The sequence below is a fragment of the Triturus cristatus genome, chromosome 5_1, assembly GCF_964204655.1.
Source record: "Triturus cristatus chromosome 5_1, aTriCri1.1, whole genome shotgun sequence".
In the NCBI taxonomy this organism is placed as follows: domain Eukaryota; kingdom Metazoa; phylum Chordata; class Amphibia; order Caudata; family Salamandridae; genus Triturus; species Triturus cristatus.
This window is the reverse complement of record NC_140587.1, coordinates 160398517-160419924: the sequence shown is the minus strand read 5'-3', so window position 1 is coordinate 160419924 and position 21408 is coordinate 160398517. Positions and strand designations below refer to the sequence as shown.

The 21408-nt window shown below is 47.6% G+C and overlaps 1 protein-coding gene across 6 annotated transcripts in view; it reads left to right on the top strand.

Annotated features, from left to right (window-relative positions):
- LOC146830504 (ubiquitin carboxyl-terminal hydrolase CYLD-like) overlaps positions 1 to 21408 on the top strand; it is a 493223-nt gene that overhangs the window by 228611 nt on the left and 243204 nt on the right. For all 6 annotated transcript variants that reach the window (XM_085604702.1, XM_085604701.1, XM_085604700.1 and 3 more), the window contains one exon: positions 13387 to 13459. In XM_085604702.1, the coding sequence (XP_085460828.1) occupies positions 13387 to 13459 (73 nt within the window). The remainder of the gene's footprint in view (positions 1 to 13386; positions 13460 to 21408) is intronic.

Here is a 21408-nt window from a genome sequence, read left to right as displayed (position 1 = left end):
GGAGAAGACAAAATCTCTCATAAGTCATGTGTACAAATGTTTTATTGGCGATGGTGAAAGACTGGCGGAATGGTGGAGTAAGACTCTGGGAATAGCTGTTACGGAAGGTGCTATAGAACAAGTTTTAAGCATTATTGGTGATTCAGTTCATTCTATCAGCTTGCGATTACAACAATTCCGCACTGTATGCCTGTTGTATTACACACCGGAGAAAATAGCCAAATTGGCTCTGCCAAGCTCAGTCAGTGTTCGGACAAAATGCCGTAGATGTGACTTGTATGCAGCAAGCATAATGATTATGTTTGCAACATGTCCAAAACTGGGTTTATTTTGGCAGCAGGTGGGTCAAGTATGTTCTCGGAGACTGGGGATAGATCCATCTTTCTCGACTAGGGAAATTATGATTCGCCCAGAGAATATGAGTTATAGACTTGCTCGTCTATCCGTGATCTTACTCGTAGCAGCCAGGCTGGTAATCGCTCAGTTATAGATTAGCCCATGTCCTCCTTCCATAAGTGATTGGTGGATGTTGGTTAGGGAAATGTATGAGATGGAATATGCATTGTGGTGTTCACTCTGACAAAACTAAATGCTATATGGGGGCTCCTACTTAAATGATTGTTCTTTGTGATAGCAATGAGGCTAGAAATTGATGTTTGCTTTATGTATATTTGTAATTTTGCATTATCTATGGTAGTGATATCATAATTTTTAATACTGTTATTGTGAAGCTTTCTTTTCCTTATGGACATTCTCTTTGTGTTTTGTATGTGTTATGCCCTCTTGTTGGCAAATAAAAAAATGCTGCTGTATTTATTTCAAAATCTGAAAACCGCTTCACCATATGGCATTCTGTTATAAGTCTTGGTGTCAACAGTGTTGTTGAGTGGACTAGAGTATGGTGTCATAGGGTGGAGGGGCAGAGAGTGTAGTGTTGTAGAGTGACCTATTGTGGAGTAATGCGTCATAGAATGGAGTGCTATCGCGAAGCATCGAGTGAAGTAAAGTGTCATAGAGTGGAATGACATAAAGTGGCGTGGAGTGCCATAGAGCAGCATAGAGTGGAGTGGCCTAGAGTGAAGTGTCCTAGAGTTGAGTGGCGTATAGTGAAGCTGAGTGGAGTATGCATGATGTGGTAGCGCACTGCCATTATAGACAACACATTTACATTTGAAATTACCATTTCATTTGCACATACAGTTATACTGATAAAACTATACAGTGCACAAATGATAATGAGTGGAAATTGCATTAGTGTATTGATTTGTTTTGATCGTATTAAAATATTTGTTTCAACCAGAATGACAACTAATGTGCTTCATTATTGCTTTCCTAATCCTGATATATTTCGAAATATTTGCACAGCTCATTTACATTTTTGTTGTATGGTAGAAAAAACCTTTCCTTTCCCACCCCATTATCCTGTAAGATTGTCACATAAATCCTCTAACTCTGAAGTCAAAGATCCCTGGAAAGACAGGGCCTGACATTTGACCTATGTCTTTGAATGTACAGGAAATGTGACACGATGAGAATAAAATGTAAAGCCTGTTTACAGAAAGTGAGGCTTTGCTCCACTGGAGGGACATAGACATGTTGCACAGCCTAAAACAAATAAAGCCAGCAAATAGAAAGCATGCAAATGTTACAAAGGACAAAGTCAATTCTAAGCAACAGGCAGAATGCATTCCCAGGGAAGCTTACAAAATGTCCCTGAGAAGTCTTTTTACAACCAGACAACTGTACTGGCTGCTAGACTTCAACATTAAAAGGGAGGTGGGATAAACAGGAATTAAATATTAAATAGGAGAACATCAAGAAAAATAGAGTAATGTAATCACAATAATGTAAGGAATTAAGTTATTCACAATGAAGGAAGAAATATACAAATCAAAGAGAATGAAGAGTTTCAATAATAATATCAGACGTTCTGTGAACATGCTTGGCTAAAATTTTAAGTTCTAGGCTGCCACATTGAGAGTCTTTTAATAGCTATCTGAGGAGAAGTAAAATAGACTCAATCAAATCTATGATCAAAACAAATCATTTTCCACCATTAAGCATAGCATTTTTCCAATTGGAGGTAATAGTTTGAAGAGCAATAATTCCATTTTGTTTTGGTCGTTGTAATTTGGTCAGATAGATATGAGCTCTCTTTCCAATCCAGAGAAACTATGTTAAACAGCTGTGGATACCTTTATAGGAAGTTTGACTGAAGCATTGAAGATACATAATGTATAATCGATAAAAACATTGTTTTGATAGTATTGAGTCTACCCCACCAAGTTTAGAAAAAGAGGTTAGCATTTTTCAGAGAGCATCTCAATCAAATATTTAATATTTTTAAGATTGATAGTAACGTTTTTTTAATGGAGTTTGAGTATAACATACCCAGAAATTTCGATCTTGCGGTTTTCCAGACATAGTCTGTATTTAGAAACATTTCTTTATAACAATATTTATTACCTTCAGATTTTTCAACATTTAGCTTATAACCAAAGACTTCTGAATATTAGTGTATTATATACAAAATGCAGGGATGAAGGTATCCGGTTTGTACATGTTAAATAAAATATCATCTGCATATGCTGTAAATTTAAACTCATCATCTTTACATTTATAACTGGTAAAGTTATATATTCATATTTTTTCTAAAAAGGGCTAAGGGCTAAAATAAATAACAGTGGAGAAACAAAAACTAAGATCTGAGCGGTAATGTATGATAATTCAATATGGTGCGGTATTTTAGTGCCAAAACCATGCCAGCACAAAACATTGAGCATACATTCCCAGTTTACTCTATCAATGGCTTTCTTAGCATCCAGTGCTATTGCTGCACTAGGATCAGATACTTTTGAAGCACTATTATTGATATACAAATAGTTTCTGGAATTGCCACTAATATATCTGCCGTTAATGAAACCAGATTGCTCAAGACCTGCCAAGTATGAAATTATGTATATGATATGCATGGCTAATATCTAGGCATATATCTTCCAATCAGTGTTTATTACCAAGGTAGGTCTATAATTTTTGCATTATGATAAAACTCAATCTTTTTTGTTATCAAACATAGCTTAGCTTATAAAAAGGAACTCTGAGCAGTTCCTGAAGACAAACAAATGTTGAAAAAGTAATAGTAATTTTGGTAAGAGAATCCCAGAAAAACAAGAATAGAATTAAACAGAGAAGCCATCGCCCAGGATGCTTTATCTTTAGCAAGGTGACAGAGAGTAGCGTTAATATCAGAAATATCAATATCTGTTACTGAAAAAGAAATATCTAGTGGTTGTTATTCTCTTTTAGGTATATCATCAAAAAATGGTCTAGGGTATATTGCGATGGGGTATTATCTGGGGTATATAGATCTTGATAGTAATCTGCACAGCTTTTGGGAATATCAGAGTCTCTGTAAAGTGTATTTCCCTTAGTATTTGTTATAATAATAATTTTTTATTTGAAATGTAGGTAGTTAGCAACTTATGTACCCCCTTTACTGCGACCTCCACAGAATTTGGCATTTATTTTCAGAAGTGTACTGCAAGCGTCATTTGTAGATATTTTTTTTAATTATATTCCAATTTCACCTCAGTGAGCCGGTCAAAAGTATCCTTGCGTTTAGAGCATTATATTTGTGTTGTAGATCTTTAATTGACTTAAATATACATGACGACTCTTTGAACGCTAATTGATTTTACCACAACGCAATCAATAATAAATCCTCAAGCAGTTGACTTAAAGGAATCCAAAATGAAAGTAAATTTAGGATTAGTGGTAGTATTTTTTTTGATTTCAAAATATCTTTATTGAGAAGTTTTATGCAAACAAAAAGAGAAAACAGAACAGGAGTTGGGATCAGGGCAAGGGCCCCTAAGTACATATGACTGTGCTTCACCGGGTCAGCAGATAGCTGTCAACATTAGACGAACCCCTTGCCAGTGATGTCACCCCTAAATCTCCAACTCCCGAGGAGGGAGAGGAAGAAAAAAGAGCAAAAAAGAAAGGAAAGAGGGTGAAAGGAGAGACAGAAAGGGGGAGAGAAAAGAGAAGGGAGAGTTATCCTGAGCCTCTAGCATCTTAATCATATAACATATTACAACATCAAGTGTCCGACCAAGTCAGTAACCATGGTGTGATGACCACATGGGAATTTTCTTCCAGAAAGTGAAGTCATGGCGGCTTATGAGAAGCAAAATAGTCATCCAGGGTAGACCATATGTTCCTCGTGGAGGATTTCCAGGGTGACTGTTGTAGGACAATATTGTCTGCTCCCCTGAGGTGAATGACCCAGTTCAACCAACACTTGTAAGAGACCTTGCTAGTATCCTTCCAGTTGGTAAGTATCATTTTAACTGCAGAAATCAACAGTAGGTCAAGGAGAGCACGATCCCCCTCCGAATGCAAATCCTCCTGTAAAAAAGCAGTTACCACGGACGATAGGGACCTAGGAAGAAGACAGTTAAATAAATTAGACAAAAACAGATAGACCTTATCCCAGAAGGGTTTCACAACCGGGCAGTGCAGAATAAGGTGAGCCAAATCCCCTTTGTCTTGCTTACAATTCCAACACACATCATCTTCCCGGATCCCCATGGAAAACAGCCTAGCCGGTGTCCAAAAGGCTTTGTGTAATAGCCAAAATTTCGTTTGGGAGAGGACTGGGGAAATCTTATTACGTGTGACTGATCTCCATAACTGGGGCCAAGAATCATCGGATAGCTGAGTATCAGACAGTCCCTTCCAGTAACTTACCACCTTAGAATTAAGCTTGGAGGACTTTGGGCGCAGAAGTCGATAGATTTGGGAGACTTGATGACCAAGCCTATTAAGTTTTGCCACAAAGTTGGGTAGCGATGGGGAGCTGGGAGACACTCTGGATTTCGTAATGGCAGCCCTCACCTTCAGGAAATTATAGAATTCGATATCAGCCAAGTGGAAGCGGGCTTGAAGTTCCCTGAATGTCAAAGGGTATGTGTCATTAACCAATTGGTGTGGAAAAAAGATGCCTCTTCTACACCAAGAGTCAAGGAGTAAAGGCTCACCATTATAAAGGAACTTGGAGTTTAGCCAAAGTGACTCCATATTGGATCCCCTCATACCAACCTCCAAGGACCTATCCATTTTTAAGAGAGCCACTTTAGTATTCCTAAAGATGGATCTGGAGTGGGTGGCGACAAGGCGGTTGGCCGTGAGAACTGACAGAGGGCGTATGTTCTGTAAAAGAGCCCCTTCCACCTCCAGCCACACCGGCATATAGTGATCAGGAGGAGAGACCCAGAGCAGACCCTGCCTCGCTAGAAAGGCATATTGGTATAGACGAAAGTCAGCCAGGTTAACGCCGCCCATTGACTTGTCAAGCCTCAACTTTCGGATGCTGATTCTGGCTTTTTTACCACGCCACAGAAAGTACGTTAGAAGAGTATCTAATTTATGGTGAAAGGAGTCGGTGAGTAGCAATGGCAACATACTTATGAGATAATTAACTAAAGGAGTAACCATCATCTTGATAGTTTCAATTCTCCCCCACCACGTGATGAATTTAGGGGACCAGGTTTCCAAGAGTGTTTTAATTTTCTGTAGGAGTACCTTTTCATTTTGATACAGGGTGTCCATGATATTATTACCAAATTCAATCCCCAGGTATTTAATAAAACTCGACTGCCATGCTAACCCAGAGTCCCCCAGTATTTCGCTAGTACAAAAAACGTTCAGTGGTTTAACCTCCGATTTATCTCTGTTAAGTTTGTATCCAGAGTGCAGAGAATACTCATAATCGTCTCCATTAGGGCAGTAATGGAGGAGTCTGGACGCTCTGTAACTATCAAAATGTCACCTGAAGAAGGGGTTCTAGCGCCAGGAGAAAAAGTGATGGAGACAGAGGGCATCCCTGCCTGGTACCCTGATATAGGGGGAAGGGTTCCGAAAGAGCCCCATTGACAGCTATACGTCCAGTCGGTTTTAGGTAAAGTGACATAATCATTTTAATAAAGTCCTTACCCGAGCTAAAGGAGTGCAGACCGCTCCAAGAACGGCCAAGAGACTCTGTCGAAGGCCTTCTCGGCATCTAATGTGATGGCAATCGAGGGTACAGTTTTGGTAGCAGCGTTTTCTAATACGTGGCATAACAGTCGTGTGTTGTCATTAGATAAACGGTTACGGAGGAACCCCACCTGGGTATTGCTTATCAATTTATGAAGGACCGAATTGAGTCTGACCGCGAGAATTTTGGCATATATTTTGCAGTCAACATTTATAAGCGAGATGGGCCTATAATCTTTTGGGAGAACAGGGTCCTTCCCCTCCTTGGGGATAACTACAATGTTAGCTTCAGTCATGGAGTCGGGTGTGTGTCCAGTATCAGCCATATGATTAAAAACCTGTTTCATAGCAGGACCTAATTGGGTTAAGAAAGACTTATAGAAGGATGCCGTAAAGCCGTCCGGCCCTGGAGCTTTATTTTCCTTCAAGGACCTGACCGTCTTATCTATTTCCGAGCTGTTGATTTCCATAGCTATCATGGCAGAGTCATCTTCTGAGAGACGTGGCAGATTAAGATCACGGAGAAAGGCAGAGCACTTCTCAGTGTCGAAAATCTGATTATTTGAGTATAGGTCCTGATAGAATTGTTTGAAAGTATTGAGAATGGCCTTGTGAGTTGTGTGGGTTAGGTTATTAGCGTCCTTGATTGAAGAGATTACGTGTTGGTTTTGTCTATGTTTAAGATATGAAGCCAAAAGTTTTCCCGCCTTGTTGGCCTCGCAAAGATTCAATGCCTTAAATTTATTAATCCACACCCCCGCTCGTTCACTCAATATCTTATTGTATTCATAATTCTTCTGTGTCAGAGTCAAGAGTAGAGTGGAGTCATTCAAGGAGGCAATATGGGCGGTCTCCAAGTCTCTAATTTCCCGTTCTAATTGAAGAAGTCCCTGGTTCAAACGTTTATTTATTTTTGTTTTTATCGCAATGATTAGCCCCCGTATAGTGGCCTTCAATGCGTCCCAGTGCGTGTTTATATTGGTATCAGACACCTTGTTGTGGGCGAGGTATTCTGAAATGGCCTCCGCAATCTTTTTTTTATCTTCAGGGTCCGATAGGACATCGTTGTTAAACCGCCACCGTTTGGGAGTTTGTTCTCTGTGGCTACCGGTTAGGGTAAGAGAGATGCAAGAGTGGTCGGAAATCAATCTTGGAGCAATATCAGAGGACTCAATGAGGCTGGTGTATGCGCCGGAGACAAGGATATAATCAATCCTAGTGTATGAATTGTGAGGGGCCGAGTAGAAAGTATAATCCCTTGAGTCTGGGTGTTGGAGTCTCCAGGGATCTTTAAGGTTAAATTTAGAGCAAATAGTGGTGAGCTCAGCGTGTGCGCTTGTGGGATGGTATTGGCAAGTGGACTGTCTGTCAATTATCGGGTCCAGGGGGAGATTGAAGTCCCCTGCCATTATTATTAAATCTTCCCGAGGGATACCATCTAGCTTGTCAGACACGCCAGACCAAAAGGTGGGATCATCTGTGTTGGGCCCATAAATATTGATCACATGTATTACGTCTTCGCCCCTCCTCAAGTGAGTGAGCAAGAAACGGCCCTCATCGTCGTGCTGGGAGGATTCTAGCGTGATGTTAGCAGATCTCGAGATCAAGGTTAAGACCCCTCGCTTCTTCTTAACTGCCGATGAGCATGCCAATTGCGAAATCCAGTTGCCTTTCACCAGATTATTGTCTACTTCGGAAAGTTTAGTCTCCTGTAGGAGCACTATGTCGCTTTTGGTTTTGGCTAAGTACTCTAAGACCTTACGTCTTTTCACAGGATGGTTAAGGCCTTTAACATTTAGAGAGGCTATCTTCAGGTCACTCAAAAGGACCCCTTGTTTGTCAATGGTCATGAGTAATGTATCTATATGGTGAATTCAACAAGTATGGGTCGTGACATAAGGACAAATGCGAAAATTCTAAAGACCCCAGCGCAGGCCCAATGTGGGCGCCAATATAAACATACATCCACAACTGTATTACACATCTGGAAACCGGACAATCCCATCCCGAACAAAGCATACGGTACATAGGCCACTTGACATGTCTAGAGAGTAGGAGGCGCCAGATAGAGAGAGGAGACAGGCAGAAGGAGGAAAGGAAAGAAAAGAGAAGGCGAAAGGAAAATAGAAGGAGAGCAAATGAGGAAGCAACTGTGAGAACCATAAAAATGGTCATATAAACGTGGGCGCTCTCAACCCAAACCCCCCCCACACCCACCCACCCCACCCCACCCTCAAAACCTAGCATGTGGGAGGTGCGACGACAGAAGCGTCCACCCGCCCCCCAGGGGAAACAACATGGTCAGAATATATACATAAACATACCTTCCCAGTATCCAACTCTCAAAGAGCCGTTGGTAAAGAATGCAATTCGAATACAAATAACTGTCGACATATCAGAGTGGCAAATCAAACAAATAATGATCTGTACCACACAAATACCAAATGAGCCAATACGTCACATCGGAACACCTGAACAGGGCAATAACAAAAGGAGCAGAGGAATCAGTACATGCGCTACGCTGGGCCTGGTGAGGATTTTCTCTTGCTGACCAGAAGCTGCGATGAGTCCATGTCCTGAGTAGGAGGGCCTTCCAGATAGGAGGCAAGAGCTCCGGGGTCATTGAAAAAGAGGTGTTTCCCCCCCTCGGTGATCTTGAACCTAGCAGGCCCTACGAAGGAGAACAGAATACCTCTGGATTTCATTTTGTGTCTCAAACTTAGGAACCCCCTACGAGTATCCACAGTAGGTTTCGAAAAGTCTTGGGTAAAGATGATTTTGTTACCCTTCCAGATGAGATGGTGATTTTTCCTGGCGTGGGCAAGTATTGCTTCTACGTGGCGAAAACGCAGAGGTTTACAAATGATTGGGCGGACCCCCTGCCGAGAGGAGGATTTGAATGAAGGGATTCTGTGTGCTCTGTCCAATTCAAAAGGCTGATCGAACGTTATGCCAGTGAACTTAGGAATCCAGTCCTCCAGAAAGGCTAAACAGGAGCCCAGAGGATCCTCTGAACCCTCCGGAACACCAAGAATTCGGATGTTGCCCCTACGATTACGGTCTTCCAACTCGGCCGTCTGTCTTAGGAGCATGGAGGATATGTTCGACAAGGCTTTCGTCTCCTTACTTGACTTGGAAACAATGTCCTCAACATCACTGATCCTCTGTTCAGCAGCGGAAAGTCTGTTATTCACTGCATTCATGTCTGCTCTGATGGCCGTTATCTCCAGTTGTATAGTGTCAGTAGTTTGTTTGGTCGACTTGGCCAATTCATGGACATCAGCCAGCTTTTTCAGAATTGACTCCAAAGTGCTATTGATGTCTGGTTTCATTTTGATAGGAGAGTCTGACTGTGAAGGATCACCTTTGTTTCTCTTGTGTACCAGTTTAGATTCGCGATCAGCCATTCTGGAAGTCGTGGCAACAATTGGATAAGTAGCTGGCTTGTACACCCGGCTTGCAATATTGACTATCGACTACCAACAGCGCCGAGCTCGGAAAGAGAGAATGGCTGCGTAGACTTTATGAAGATCGCATAGTATGCGAGAAACCGGCAGACCAAATGGCCACAACTCTGCAGCCGGCCGACCAATCACAGAGGCGTGAGGGAGTTAGTCGCCAAAAGGCTGTGCGGCAGAGTCACAGAGGCAGCAAGAGTCATAATAAGGTGGACAGGTACACGCAGCTACAGGGCCAAAGCCGTTCCCAGCCTGGTGACCCAAGCCTACCCTCCGCTGAATCGCCGGTTGAATCGCCCCTGGAGCGCACAGGACACGGGGCTCAGCGCAGCCAAGTCTGATACACGATTCCTTCCCTCCGTAAGACCCCAACCCTAGATCGCGTGAGACCAGGAGTGGGAACAGTGGGAGTCAAGCTCAGGTGTTTGCGCGCTGCTATCTGGGAGAGAGACTAACCAGACACAGTCCATGACTTGGGATGGGTTGGAACCAGGGTCGCGCTGGCAATTTTGTGGATAACCCTCTCCCTGGTAGGCTTTATCTGAGTAGCGCTGGATAGATTAGTTAAATTAATAGTGCTTGGGATCCCTCCGTCTCGCCGTCACCGCCGCCGCCATTTTGAGGTCAGGCATGTTTATGTAGTGGCAGCCAGCTCGCAGAAACAGCAAAGGCGCCGAGTAAACAGTGCCAGCAAGGCGCCAGCAATGAGATTAAGCAGCCATTAGAGTTAATACATGCAGGGTACTTGCAGGTAGACCACGGGTCTGTCGATCGGGGACATCCCGCTCGGACTAGCGGGGAGGCGCCATCTTGTTTCTTTTCCTCCGCTTCGCTCCGCGAAGCAAGATGTCTCAAAGACCGCCTGTGCAGGGACCGCCGCTGGTGTCAGAGGGCTCCTCTTGTGCCCGGCATCTTACGTGGTAGGATACGCTCGGCCTGAGTCGCGAACAGTCACCACAGGGCACGGGAAGGGCAGCATTTTCCCCCGGACCAACGGAGCGACGGAGTCAGGCGGCCATCTCGACTGCCGTCCAAGCCACGCCCCCGGATTAGTGGTAGTATTAAGAGCAAAATAATATTTTGCAAATTTGCCTAATCTGTCAACAAAAATTGGATCTTGTAATAAGTAGTTAAATCTTCACTAATTGGAGCGTGGAGGGTCTAATGCCAGTTCTAAATTCACTATCACTGGGGCTTGATCGTAGATTGAGATAGTCTTTCTCAGCACGTTTAATGGATTGAGTGGTATTTTTGCTTAAAAAATACATTCTATACAGGACCTAGTTTGATGAGCAGGATAGTAAAACGTGTTTTCCATGAGATCTGGGTTATGTAACATCCATGTACCAATCAGACCTTGTGAAAAGATGGCTTTGTGAAAAACCTTTTGCATTTTATTAGGAATATATTAAATTTTTGAATTTTTATCAATTTTAGGATCTAGAAGTTGATTGCAGTACCCTCCTGGCATAAGATTGAAATTAGAGAGCGACATTTATTTAGAAGCAGTATATTCACAGAAAGTTATATTAATACCCTTAGGACCATAAACATTGAAAATAACGTAATTCATTTTCGAATTAAGAAAAACCTATTTACCATGGGCATATTTTTAGATTCGAAAATTTTTAAGTTAAAAAATGTATGAAAAAGAGCAACAGAATTTTTTTTATCAATAGCAGAGGAGGGGGCAGGCCCACACCATGTGCAGGAAGTTTGCGGGATCATGGCCGCACCTGGTACAGGCTGAGGACGGACGAAGCCCCGCGCAGTGAAGACGTACAGGGGTGAGATATGCAGTGTGTAGGTAGTAAAGTTGCACCAAGCGCAGCTAAGCGGAGGCGGTGACCTTTCTAGGAGCCATAAGGGCATCCCGCCAGTCCTCTTCCTCTAAGGGGCCTACCCAGCCCTCCCATTGCGCCCGCAGTCTGTCCAAGGAAGTCGGGGTGTTGTTAATCAGTGTGCGATAAATACGGGAAATGCCTCCCTTCCCCAGGTCCCCGAACATAATCTGTGCTTCCGGTGGGCTATGGTCAGTCAAGCGTGTGCCCGTCGCCAGGTGTGAGTGGAGGGCATGCCGCAGCTGGAGGTAACAAAAGAATTGTGAGGGGTGCAGCGAGTACTGGGCCTGGAGATCCTCAAAGGAACGCATGTGATCTCCCCCCCCAAACATCCCCCAGCTGTGAAATGCCTATGCGGTCCCAGGCCTCAAAGCCCGGACACCTCCCTGAGCCAGGTCCCGCGCCACAAGGGCGTACAGTGGGGTCAGTGTGTGTGTCCAGCCGACGTGCCGCAGTGAGGCTCGCCAGGCCAACAGCACCGAACGTGTCACCTCCGGGAGACGGGATGAAATCGAGGTCCCGTAGAGAAAGTGATGTAGTCTGTCAAGGCTCAGTTCCCCCAACTCAAGCCTGTAGGCCGGGTCGGACCATCCCCCATTAAACCAGTCATGAATGGAAAGGAGTCGGGTAGCCAAAAAATAAAGGAATATTTATATGTGAGTCTTGGAGGTAAAAAGGGGAAGGATAAGGGAATGCATAAGAAAAGGAGAAAAAAGTAGTGGGAATAAGTAAAAATAGGAAAAGACATAACATAGGGCCTAAAAAAGGCCATAACGATGAAAAACGCATTAGGAGTAGAAAAGATAACAAGAAATGGAGATTGGTGAACCACAACAGTTGATAGCCAAACAGAATTCAGGGGAATCTGAGAAGGAGGCAAGAGTTAGTAAAGAGATAAGTGAGAATATATATGTACAGGGAGAAGTAAACATGGCAAAGACATGATAGAAGTAAAATAATAACATCGAATGATCATAAGGAACACTTATTCTGACAAGATCGAAGGGAAAGATGTCATGTATGGAACCATCATCTAGACAGGACATGGAACATATTTAGAACTTAATGATTCTAAGGTGACCCATAAAACCTGGACCCTGAAAGAGAAGAGACTAGTAAGAACATAGTATTGAGAAGCAGGTTAATAAAAACAAGAATATTAACGTAACAATGAAGCAGAGTAAAAAAGTTAACAAATGTACAGCGTGATGAGAACATATAACAGTTCTTCATACTAAATTTTCTAGGTTCTAGTGGCCATCTTATGGCTCCACAAGCCACAACTTTGGCATGCCAGTATGTGTCCAATCAGTAATTCACATGTCGCCTCTTTTTATGGATTCTGAGGCAAAAGTGGGGATCTTATTTGTAGGTGGCAAAGGGGGTGAAGTTGCCAAGCACTGCTTTAGTGAGTACTTGGACTAGGAAGTGTTAAACTAAAAACAATGAATACTACCAGGCATCTGCTTTATGTGACTGTTTTATCAAAGTTATTTAGGTGCTAAAACCCCTCTTCTCTTCACATCATATTTGCTCTACATGACAGGGGTGAGTTACTTAAGTGTAAATGGGTAAACACATTAGTGTAAAGGGGTAAAATGTCCCTTTTGTCCCGGTTGCAAAAATCCTGCATTGGCCATGTCTCTGACCACATTTTTTATCAAAAAGGGAAGTGAAGCGTCATGGATGACATAAAATAAACAGTTTTGTCACTCTTCGTTTCTTTTGACTAGAGAAGGATGTTTCTTCTCCCCCTTTGCACTGGCTTTCCCTTCTGTGATCTGCTTAAAATCATGTGGCGATATAGGTAGGGAGAAGCAAGAGGGCTATTGAAGAGTAAGAGATTACGCTCAAAAAAGGTTGTGCTGTAAATGTTTGTTAACACAGACTGAGTGGGTGACATTAGAAGAACTAGTAATTACTATGCAATTCCCGGAAATCAAAGGAGTTGCACTTTCCATCTTCATCACATGCTTTTCGGGAGCACATATCTCCCAAGCACGACAAGAGTCTTATTTACAAAGCACGTGTTATTTTTTCATTTTTAGGGAGATGGATCGAAGGATAATGTGATGACAATTCCTATGGACTCCGTTATCAAGGAAGAGCTTTTATCTGGAGGTAAACATCTAAATATACATTTCAACATATGCCTTACCTTTCTGCAACCATATTGAGTCATCAAGCAGCAATAATTCACTTCTACTCACAAATTATTATAGCACTGCAGACAGTTGAGCCTAATTCTGATGTAGTGACATTTTAATATCACCAGGGCTAACCTGTTGAATTGGCTATATAGGAGTGGGGGATCCAACAGGAAGTTACTTTATCTGCATGTTGTTGAAGGCCTATAGTGTACAATATAATACATAGAGTGGCCTTTGGGCCATCCCCTTGATCATGACTGTATAGCGTTCTTATCTAGCTCAGTTCGATGCTCCTGATTTGATGGTTCCCCCTTTTTTTCCCACCCCTAGGGTATAGCTTCTTAACCATCGTTTTGATTGAAAGAGTTATAGCCTTCCACTGGTAACATCAGGGAACCATTTTTAATTTGTGTATTAGCACCCCATGCGACCGCCAAGTGACTTTTGCTTTCTCGCCTGTCTTCTGTCTTCCTGCTGCTTTACACCACTCCATTTTTCCCTCACTCCGTATTCTTGTTATTGATATATAATTTGTCAAATGCTTTTGCAGTAGCCTGGCAACCTCACGTTGTATTTATTTTATTGTATTGCACCATTTATATATCCCTATGTTGTGTGCCGAATCGTTTGTCTACGTGGGCAGCATTCTCCGTACTGTAGGGTTTGTGGCTGGAAGTGTGCTGTCTTTTTTATTTTTATTTTATCTGAGCAGTGTTTCAATGTTGTGAGTGAGGACCACTGAGGTGCTGTTATCATGTTATAAGACTTTTTTTTTTTAAAAACCTTTATTGAGCATGAAGAAATAGTACACAGCTGTACGCCTACATCCTGAATGATCAGGCCGGCAGCGACAACATGCAGTGGGGGCATCGATGAACATATTTTGAAAAGCAATCACTGGTTTACACAGCATGTCGCCTACAACCCAAACGGGCCGGCCGCGTAGCATAGGAACTAGAACTGTGTAGGCATGTAGTAGTGGACAATCAGAGCTGCATGAAGTGATCCAGCATGAGGAACATGAGGTTTCATTCAACTTTAATAACGGAACCAAACAAGTGCTACATAAACTGTGCCCTTCCAGCAGAGATCCAGCACACCCAGCACGAGGCATTCATGGCAGTGTGGCGCCTGGCTGTGCGGGTCGCGTATCACGCTATGGCACGCAGGCATCCACCAGGGTGCCGACGTCCCGCACCCTAAGGCACCGTCAAGTGAGCTGGGAGGGCATGGCAATGGCCCTAGTAGAGAACATGACATGATGCTGCTTCCTGTAGTGTCGTGCATGCTATGCCGTAGTGGTGTGGGGGGGGGAGGGGGGACAATAAGCTCGCAGCTCCCTCCACCCGCATATCCCGTGATCGTTAGGCGATTCCACGGGACGTGTGAAGCCCAGCCGAGTGTAGCGAGAGCGCTGGCGTAGCATGTATGGGGAACTAAAGGAGTGCAGGAGGGGAGGGGGCTAAATCAGTGTCAGCTGGCAGTGGATTAGGTGCTGGAGCCGACGAGGTGGACCGACCCTCCACTGTCACATCCCCACTCGCGCCTGACGTGGGCTCGTCCGGGAACTGCATTTTTAGAAGAGACGCAGTGAGAGGACCCCAAAGGTCCTTGGGGCGCGATTTGTGAGGTAAAAGGTCCGAATAGTTGTGCAGTTGTTCCTGCCAAGTTGTCATCGTATCCAGCCAAGTTTTGAATTTAGGCGCTCGTCCTCGCCCCCACCTGCATGCGACATGGCGTTTTGCCAACAGAAGGCCCATCGCAAAGAATTTCCGGTGCGCCTTAACAGCGGGGTTGGAGTGGCCCAGCAGGGCAATCTTAGGACAAGGAGCAATGCTTACCCCAATCATTTCAGTGAGAGCTGCAAACACCTCCCCCCAATAGGCGGCAACGGCCTGGCAGGACAACGCCAGATGCATGAAGTCCGCCCCTGGCCTTCTGCAGCGTAGGCAGCAATCGTTGTCCCGGAGTCCGAAGCGGTGTAGTTTAGCGGGTGTAAAGTAGAGGCGATGCAGAAATTTAAAATGAGCCAGGCGAAGGCGGGCATTTCCCGTCACCACGCTGGTATGGGAGCAACTCTCCTCCCACTGAGCGTCCGACAGTGGTTCCCCCAGATCGCAATCCCAGTCATTACGCGCTCGGAGAGGGGGGGGGACGGGGCTGCCTGCGCGTGGGTATATAACATGGAGACCACATGTGTCGGAGTCCCCCTCTGCAGCAGGGCATGTAGGGGCGCCATGGTATCAGGCTCGCTCGGAAAGTCGGGGGTGACCGCCTTGATATTTTGCCGGAGCCGAATGTAGAGAAAGGTATCCATAACGGAAGGAGTGGTATCCCTGAAGAAGTGTGTAGCCGTGCGGAAACTCCCCTGGTGGTACAGATCCCCCCAGGTGTGAACCGCAAGCTTTGCGAGCATTCTACGGCCAATTTCCTCACGGGCCACACTCACCCTTGGATCGTGGGCCAAGGCCATACGAGGGGAGTATAGGAATTTCACTTCCATGTGGTCCGCCAGTCGTTTCCAGGCACTGACAGTGCAGTCGACCGTGGTGGGGTCTCTATGTTCTATTCGGGCTGACGTGTACAAATATCCGGAAGGTTGTTCCGGCCTCATATACCCATCTTCGACTGCAAAGTGCGCCATAAAGGGGGGGGGGGGGGGTGAAGCCAATAAGCGGCAAAGTGACCTTGTGCGCAATCATAGTATCGCTGGAAATTGGGGACATCAAACCCCCCTTGGTGGTAAGGTAGCATAAGGGTTCGCAGCCCAAGTCGGGCCTGCTTGCCTCCCCAGATAAGTCGAGATAGCTGGGAGTTGAGGGCGCGGAAGAAATATGCGCCAGGACTGTATGGTATGTTTGTAAAGAGATACAGCAGCTTGGGGAGGACCACCATTTTAATCAGTGAGATCCGACCCGCCATTGACAATGGGAGGCGAATCCATTGGGAAACTTTGTCCGTGATTTTATCCACAACAGTCCCGTAGTTGGCTCTAATCAGGGCTTCCCGATTTCTGGTCACCTGGATGCCCAGGTATTTGATCTCCTCTTGCTCCCACACCAGGGGATAATCCAGGGGGAACTGTGTAGTGTTGTCAGTCAAGGGGAACAAGGCAGACTTCGTCCAGTTTATCTGAATCCCCGAGATGGCACCGAATTTAGTGACTTCCCGCAGCAAAGGGTTCAAGTTTTCACGCGGCTTATGCACATAAAGAGTCATGTCATCCGCATATAGTGCAATGAGCAGTTGGCGCTCAGGGTAGATGAGAGATCGGTGATTATGATGCTGCCGAAGCTTGGCCGCTAAGGGCTCTATGGCAAGTGCGAACAGCACCGGGGAGAGGGGACAACCTTGTCGGGTCCCCCTGTGAATCGCGAAGGGGGGGGAGCGGGCACCATTAAGCAGCACCATTGCTTGAGGCCGGCAGTACAACAGTCGGATCCAGTCCAGGAAATTGAAGGGCATGCCCATCCGTTCCAGCAAGGCCAGGAGGTAATCCCACTCAAGGGAATCGAACTCCTTAGTGGCGTCGAGAAAGACCGCGGCTGCCTCGCTCTTCGGGTCAATATCCTGTATCACCGCCTGAAGAGTGCGCAAGTTATGAGAAGTTGCACGGTTGGGAACAAACCCGGCCTGGTCTGGGAGCACGAGGCGCTCCATCAGGAGATTAAGGCGCGTAGCAGGGACCTTCGCTAATATTTTAACGTCTGTATTTAACAGCGAGAGGGGCCTGTAGGAGTCGCAATATTCCGGCGCCTTACCAGGTTTTAACAAAGACGTTATGAGGGCCTCTCGCATCGTGACAGGCAGGGATCCCTCCTCTAATGAAGAGTAGTACACCTGCTGTAGAATGGGGGCTAGCACATGCTTGAAGGCTTTGTAGAAGTCGATCGGTAACCCGTCCGACCCTGGCGCCTTTCCCGACTTCATGGACATAATTGCATCCGTTATCTCATCTAGTTCCAGTGTATGGTGGAGGAACTGCTGCTGTGTGGGGCCCAGCCATGCAAGCGCGGTGTCATCAAGGTAATCATGCAACACAATCGGTGCGGTCCTGTGGGAGGTGTATAGCCTAGTGTAGTGATCCGTGAGGACCTTGAGTTGGTCAGCAAGATCCCGCTGCGGGGTGCCATGCTCATCCAGCAAGGTAGCAACGTAGTTACTGTACCTAGGGGAGCAAGTAGCGGTGGCTAATGCCCTGCCAGGTCTGTCGCCCTCACCATACACTCGGGAGACATAGGGTCTCCCCAGAAACCTACTCTCCTTGGCTGCGGCTTCCGTGTACTCATTTAGCTTCTCTCGCAACTGCGCCGCTGTGCCAGGCTCTCGCCCATTTCGCTCCATTTCGTTCTCCAACTTACGGAGTTCAGCCTCGAGCCTGCATAAATCTCCGCTTTGAAACTTAAGGACCCCACCTCCCTTAGCTATGCACCAACCTCTCACTGTAACTTTGAACGCCTCCCAGACTGTAGTAAGGCTGGAAACGGAATCTATATTACGCTCAAAAAAGTCCTTTATGTCTTGCTCAAGTTCCGCTTGAAACACCGAGTCTGTGAGGTGTGCAGGATTCAGTCGCCAACTCAGGTATGGGGAGACCGTGAGGGGAATACGCAGGGACAGAAGGACCGGAGAGTGGTCAGAGAAAGTGCGAGCCAGATGAAGCGCTCCACCCAACCAAGGGGAGAGGCCAGATGAAAGGAATACGTAGTCAATACGCGCCCAGGTGGAATGTACTGCGGAGTGGTGGGTGCCCTGCCGGAGCGTGGGGTGGAAGTGCCTCCAAGCATCAATTAAGCGGTGCTCGTCCACTATGTTCAACAACGCGCGCTGTGTGTGCGTGTAGTACGACGCCTGCGGGTGTGACCTGTCCATCCCAGGCTTGAGTGCAGTGTTGAAGTCACCCCCCAGTATAATGTGGGAAATACCTAGGGACTGAATCTTACCCCACATAGTGAGGAGTGCAGAAGGGTCATCCGTGTTGGGGCCATAGTAACATGCAAACAATATCGTATGCGAGTGTAGTGTCCCCCAAGCCATGCAGTACCGCCCCCCAGAGTCTACCTCAGTACCCGCCAGTGTAAACCCCATCCCCCGTCTCACTAGAATGGTCACTCCTCTCGCGTAACTCGAGTATGACGAGAACACCCTGTTCGCAGCCCATCGTGACGCAAATGGGGGGGTCATCCCCGGTTGTAGGTGCGTTTCCTGGAGCATGGCAACGGACACTCCCTGCCGAGTCAGGTAGCTAAGGACTTGCCTCTTCTTCCTCGGGTTGTTTAACCCGCGCACATTCCATGAAAGCAACTGAAAATTCTGCGCAGGCCGCTTATCAGTTAAGTCCCCCATTCCCCCGTGTAAAGGCATAAGTGGCATGTTATCACAGCTTGCAATTGCTCGTAGCACTCAGTAACGAACTCCATAACAAAACCCCATTGAACTACCCCCCCCCACCCGTCCTCCCGCATCTTGTACTGAGGAGACAGCTAACCCAGATGCGGAGCGAAGTATTCGACCACCCACGCCGGCTACCCCAACTGGCCGGGTACACATTACCCACCCATCCCCTCCCCCTCCTATCAAACCCAACCCAACAAACAGAAAAAATACAGTAACTACCCCTGCCTTGATGAGGAAAGGGGTACTTTGGGGTGCGCCCATTGGGGGATCGTACTCTAGGGGCGCCAGACCTGCCAACCACCTCCCTACTTGCACCCATGGGGACCCAGAGTCACACTAGGCCCTCAAAGTGGGACGGAGGTGGGCGACCGGGCACAAAATATAACAACGACCAAGCCAAGTGATATTGACATGAAACAAAGAGAGGTACCTCACCAGGAGTGACGTTGATCCGGTCGGGCAAGTGCTGTCCCAACAGCAGCGTGAGTCAGAGGGGGGAAACAGCCCCCCCGATAAGTTCAGTCCTGCTGCTCCATCGGCGAGGGTGACCGAGAGGGCCGCGGCCCAGCAGCCCCCCCAGCCGAGTCTCCACGCTGCCGCCTGAGGAAGTCCTCCACCTGCTGCGGCTGCTGAAAAAACAATTGTTTGCCCTGATGTGAGACCTTCAGTTTAGCAGGGTATAGCATTGCATACGGAATCTCCCGGGCCTGCAGTTTCTTTTTTACCCCAGCAAATTTCCGACGGGCCTCCTGCACCGATGCAGTGAAATCGGGGAAGAAGGACAGCGTAGTGTTGCAGTAGAGCACTGTTCCCATCTCTCGCGCACGTCTGAGCACCACATCCCGGTCTCGATAGTTAAGGAAGCGTGCAATTATGGGCCGAGGCTGGCCGCCAGGGGGGGGGGCGGGCAGCAAGGGACCTGTGGGCTCTCTCCACGATGATGTGTGGGGAGAAGGATTCCCGCCCGAACAGGTCGGCCAACAGGTTCTCGACGAAGACCTCCATTTTTCCGGTGTTGGTGGTCTCCGCAAGGCCCAGGATGCGGACGTTGTTGCGACGGGACCTCGCTTCTAGGTCCTCATTCTTGTCCGCAATTATCTTAAGGAGACGATCCATTTGGGTAACATGTCGGCCTGTAGAGGTGGCGCCGTCTTCCAGTGCGGAGATCCTGTCCTCAGTCTCTTTGATGCGGGTATCGTGCCGCTCCAGTTTGGCCACTACACCATCCAGCCTGGTAGTGATGGTGTCAATTTTAGAATCTATGGTTGTTAGGCTTTGTTTTAATCCCAGCAGGAGAGATTTCCAGTCTTCGTCAGGAGGGACAGCGGCGGATGGGCCAGGCTCGGACGCCGGCGCGGGGGCCTTCTTGGCGTCAAACGGTAGCTTGGACTGTCGCGCGTCGTTGCGCCCCATGACGCCCGGCAGTCGAACCCGCCTAGGTCACCCCGCCAGCAGTCCAGGCGAGGCAGGGGGCTCCGTCCAAGCCAGGCCACAACCCCGCGAGTGGATAGGGGTGGTGCGGCTCCTCAAACCCGCCGCGAGGATCGCTGAAGCGAGGGAGGCGGCCAGTCCAGGGGCAGCCCCCAAGCGATCGAGCGACCGGTAAGCATGGGGGGGGGGTGGCAGCAGTCTCAGGGCCCCGCAGGCCTCGGCCCACACTCACAGGATAGCAGAGAGTGGGCCACAATCCGCCCAGTTCAGGCAGCCCCCAAGGGAGGCCAGCAGCAAGGAGCGGCCGGTAGTCCGTCAAGCTCGGGCGCGGCCTCTGTAGTATATGGCGGGCCAAGGACTCCAAGCAGCACCCGTCCTCGGAGCCGCAAACCCCCCACGCCCGCAGCCACAGTCGCCGAGGTGGGGGCAGCAGTCGTCACGGCCTCCCAGACCGCGCAGCCGGTCAATGCAGGACAGCGCGCGCCATCGAGGCCACGCTCCGAAGCCTCACTCGGCGCGATCCGGCAGCCAGGCCCCGGGTAGGTGTCTCTCCTCGCGAAGATGCGTGAGGGGGAGGGGGAGGGACAGGATAGCCCCCAAGCCCGTGCTCGGATATCCAAGCGGGGTCAGCGGCAGCCTGCGAGCGTAAGCCTCGGGTGTAGGCCTCAGCCAGCGGAGGACGAGCGGGCGAAGGGCCCCCCGGTTCGGCCCAGCCTCGGAGATGTCGCCGCCCGCCTGCCGCAGAGCAACCGTCCCAGGTAGGAATGGCCGCCGATCCTCCGGCGTCGTTTGCAGCCCCACCAATCGGAGCCGTCCAACGTCGTGAAGGCCTCGGAGCACCGGGCTCTCGTGGAGCGCGCCTCCCGCAGCGCGCCGGCCGCAGACGAGCCCTCACTCTCGGCCGCGGGAACTCCAGCGAGTATCTCTGAACTCCGGCGGGCTCCAGAGACGTGGCGGGTATCGGGGCGCAGCGTAGGTCACTGCGGATGCAGCCGTGGAGGTGAGGCAGAGGATAGCCTGGTCAGGATGGCAGAAAGGATCTTGAAAGCGCCCGGTCTGGCGGGAGCCTCACTCTTGTGCGGCCATCTTGGT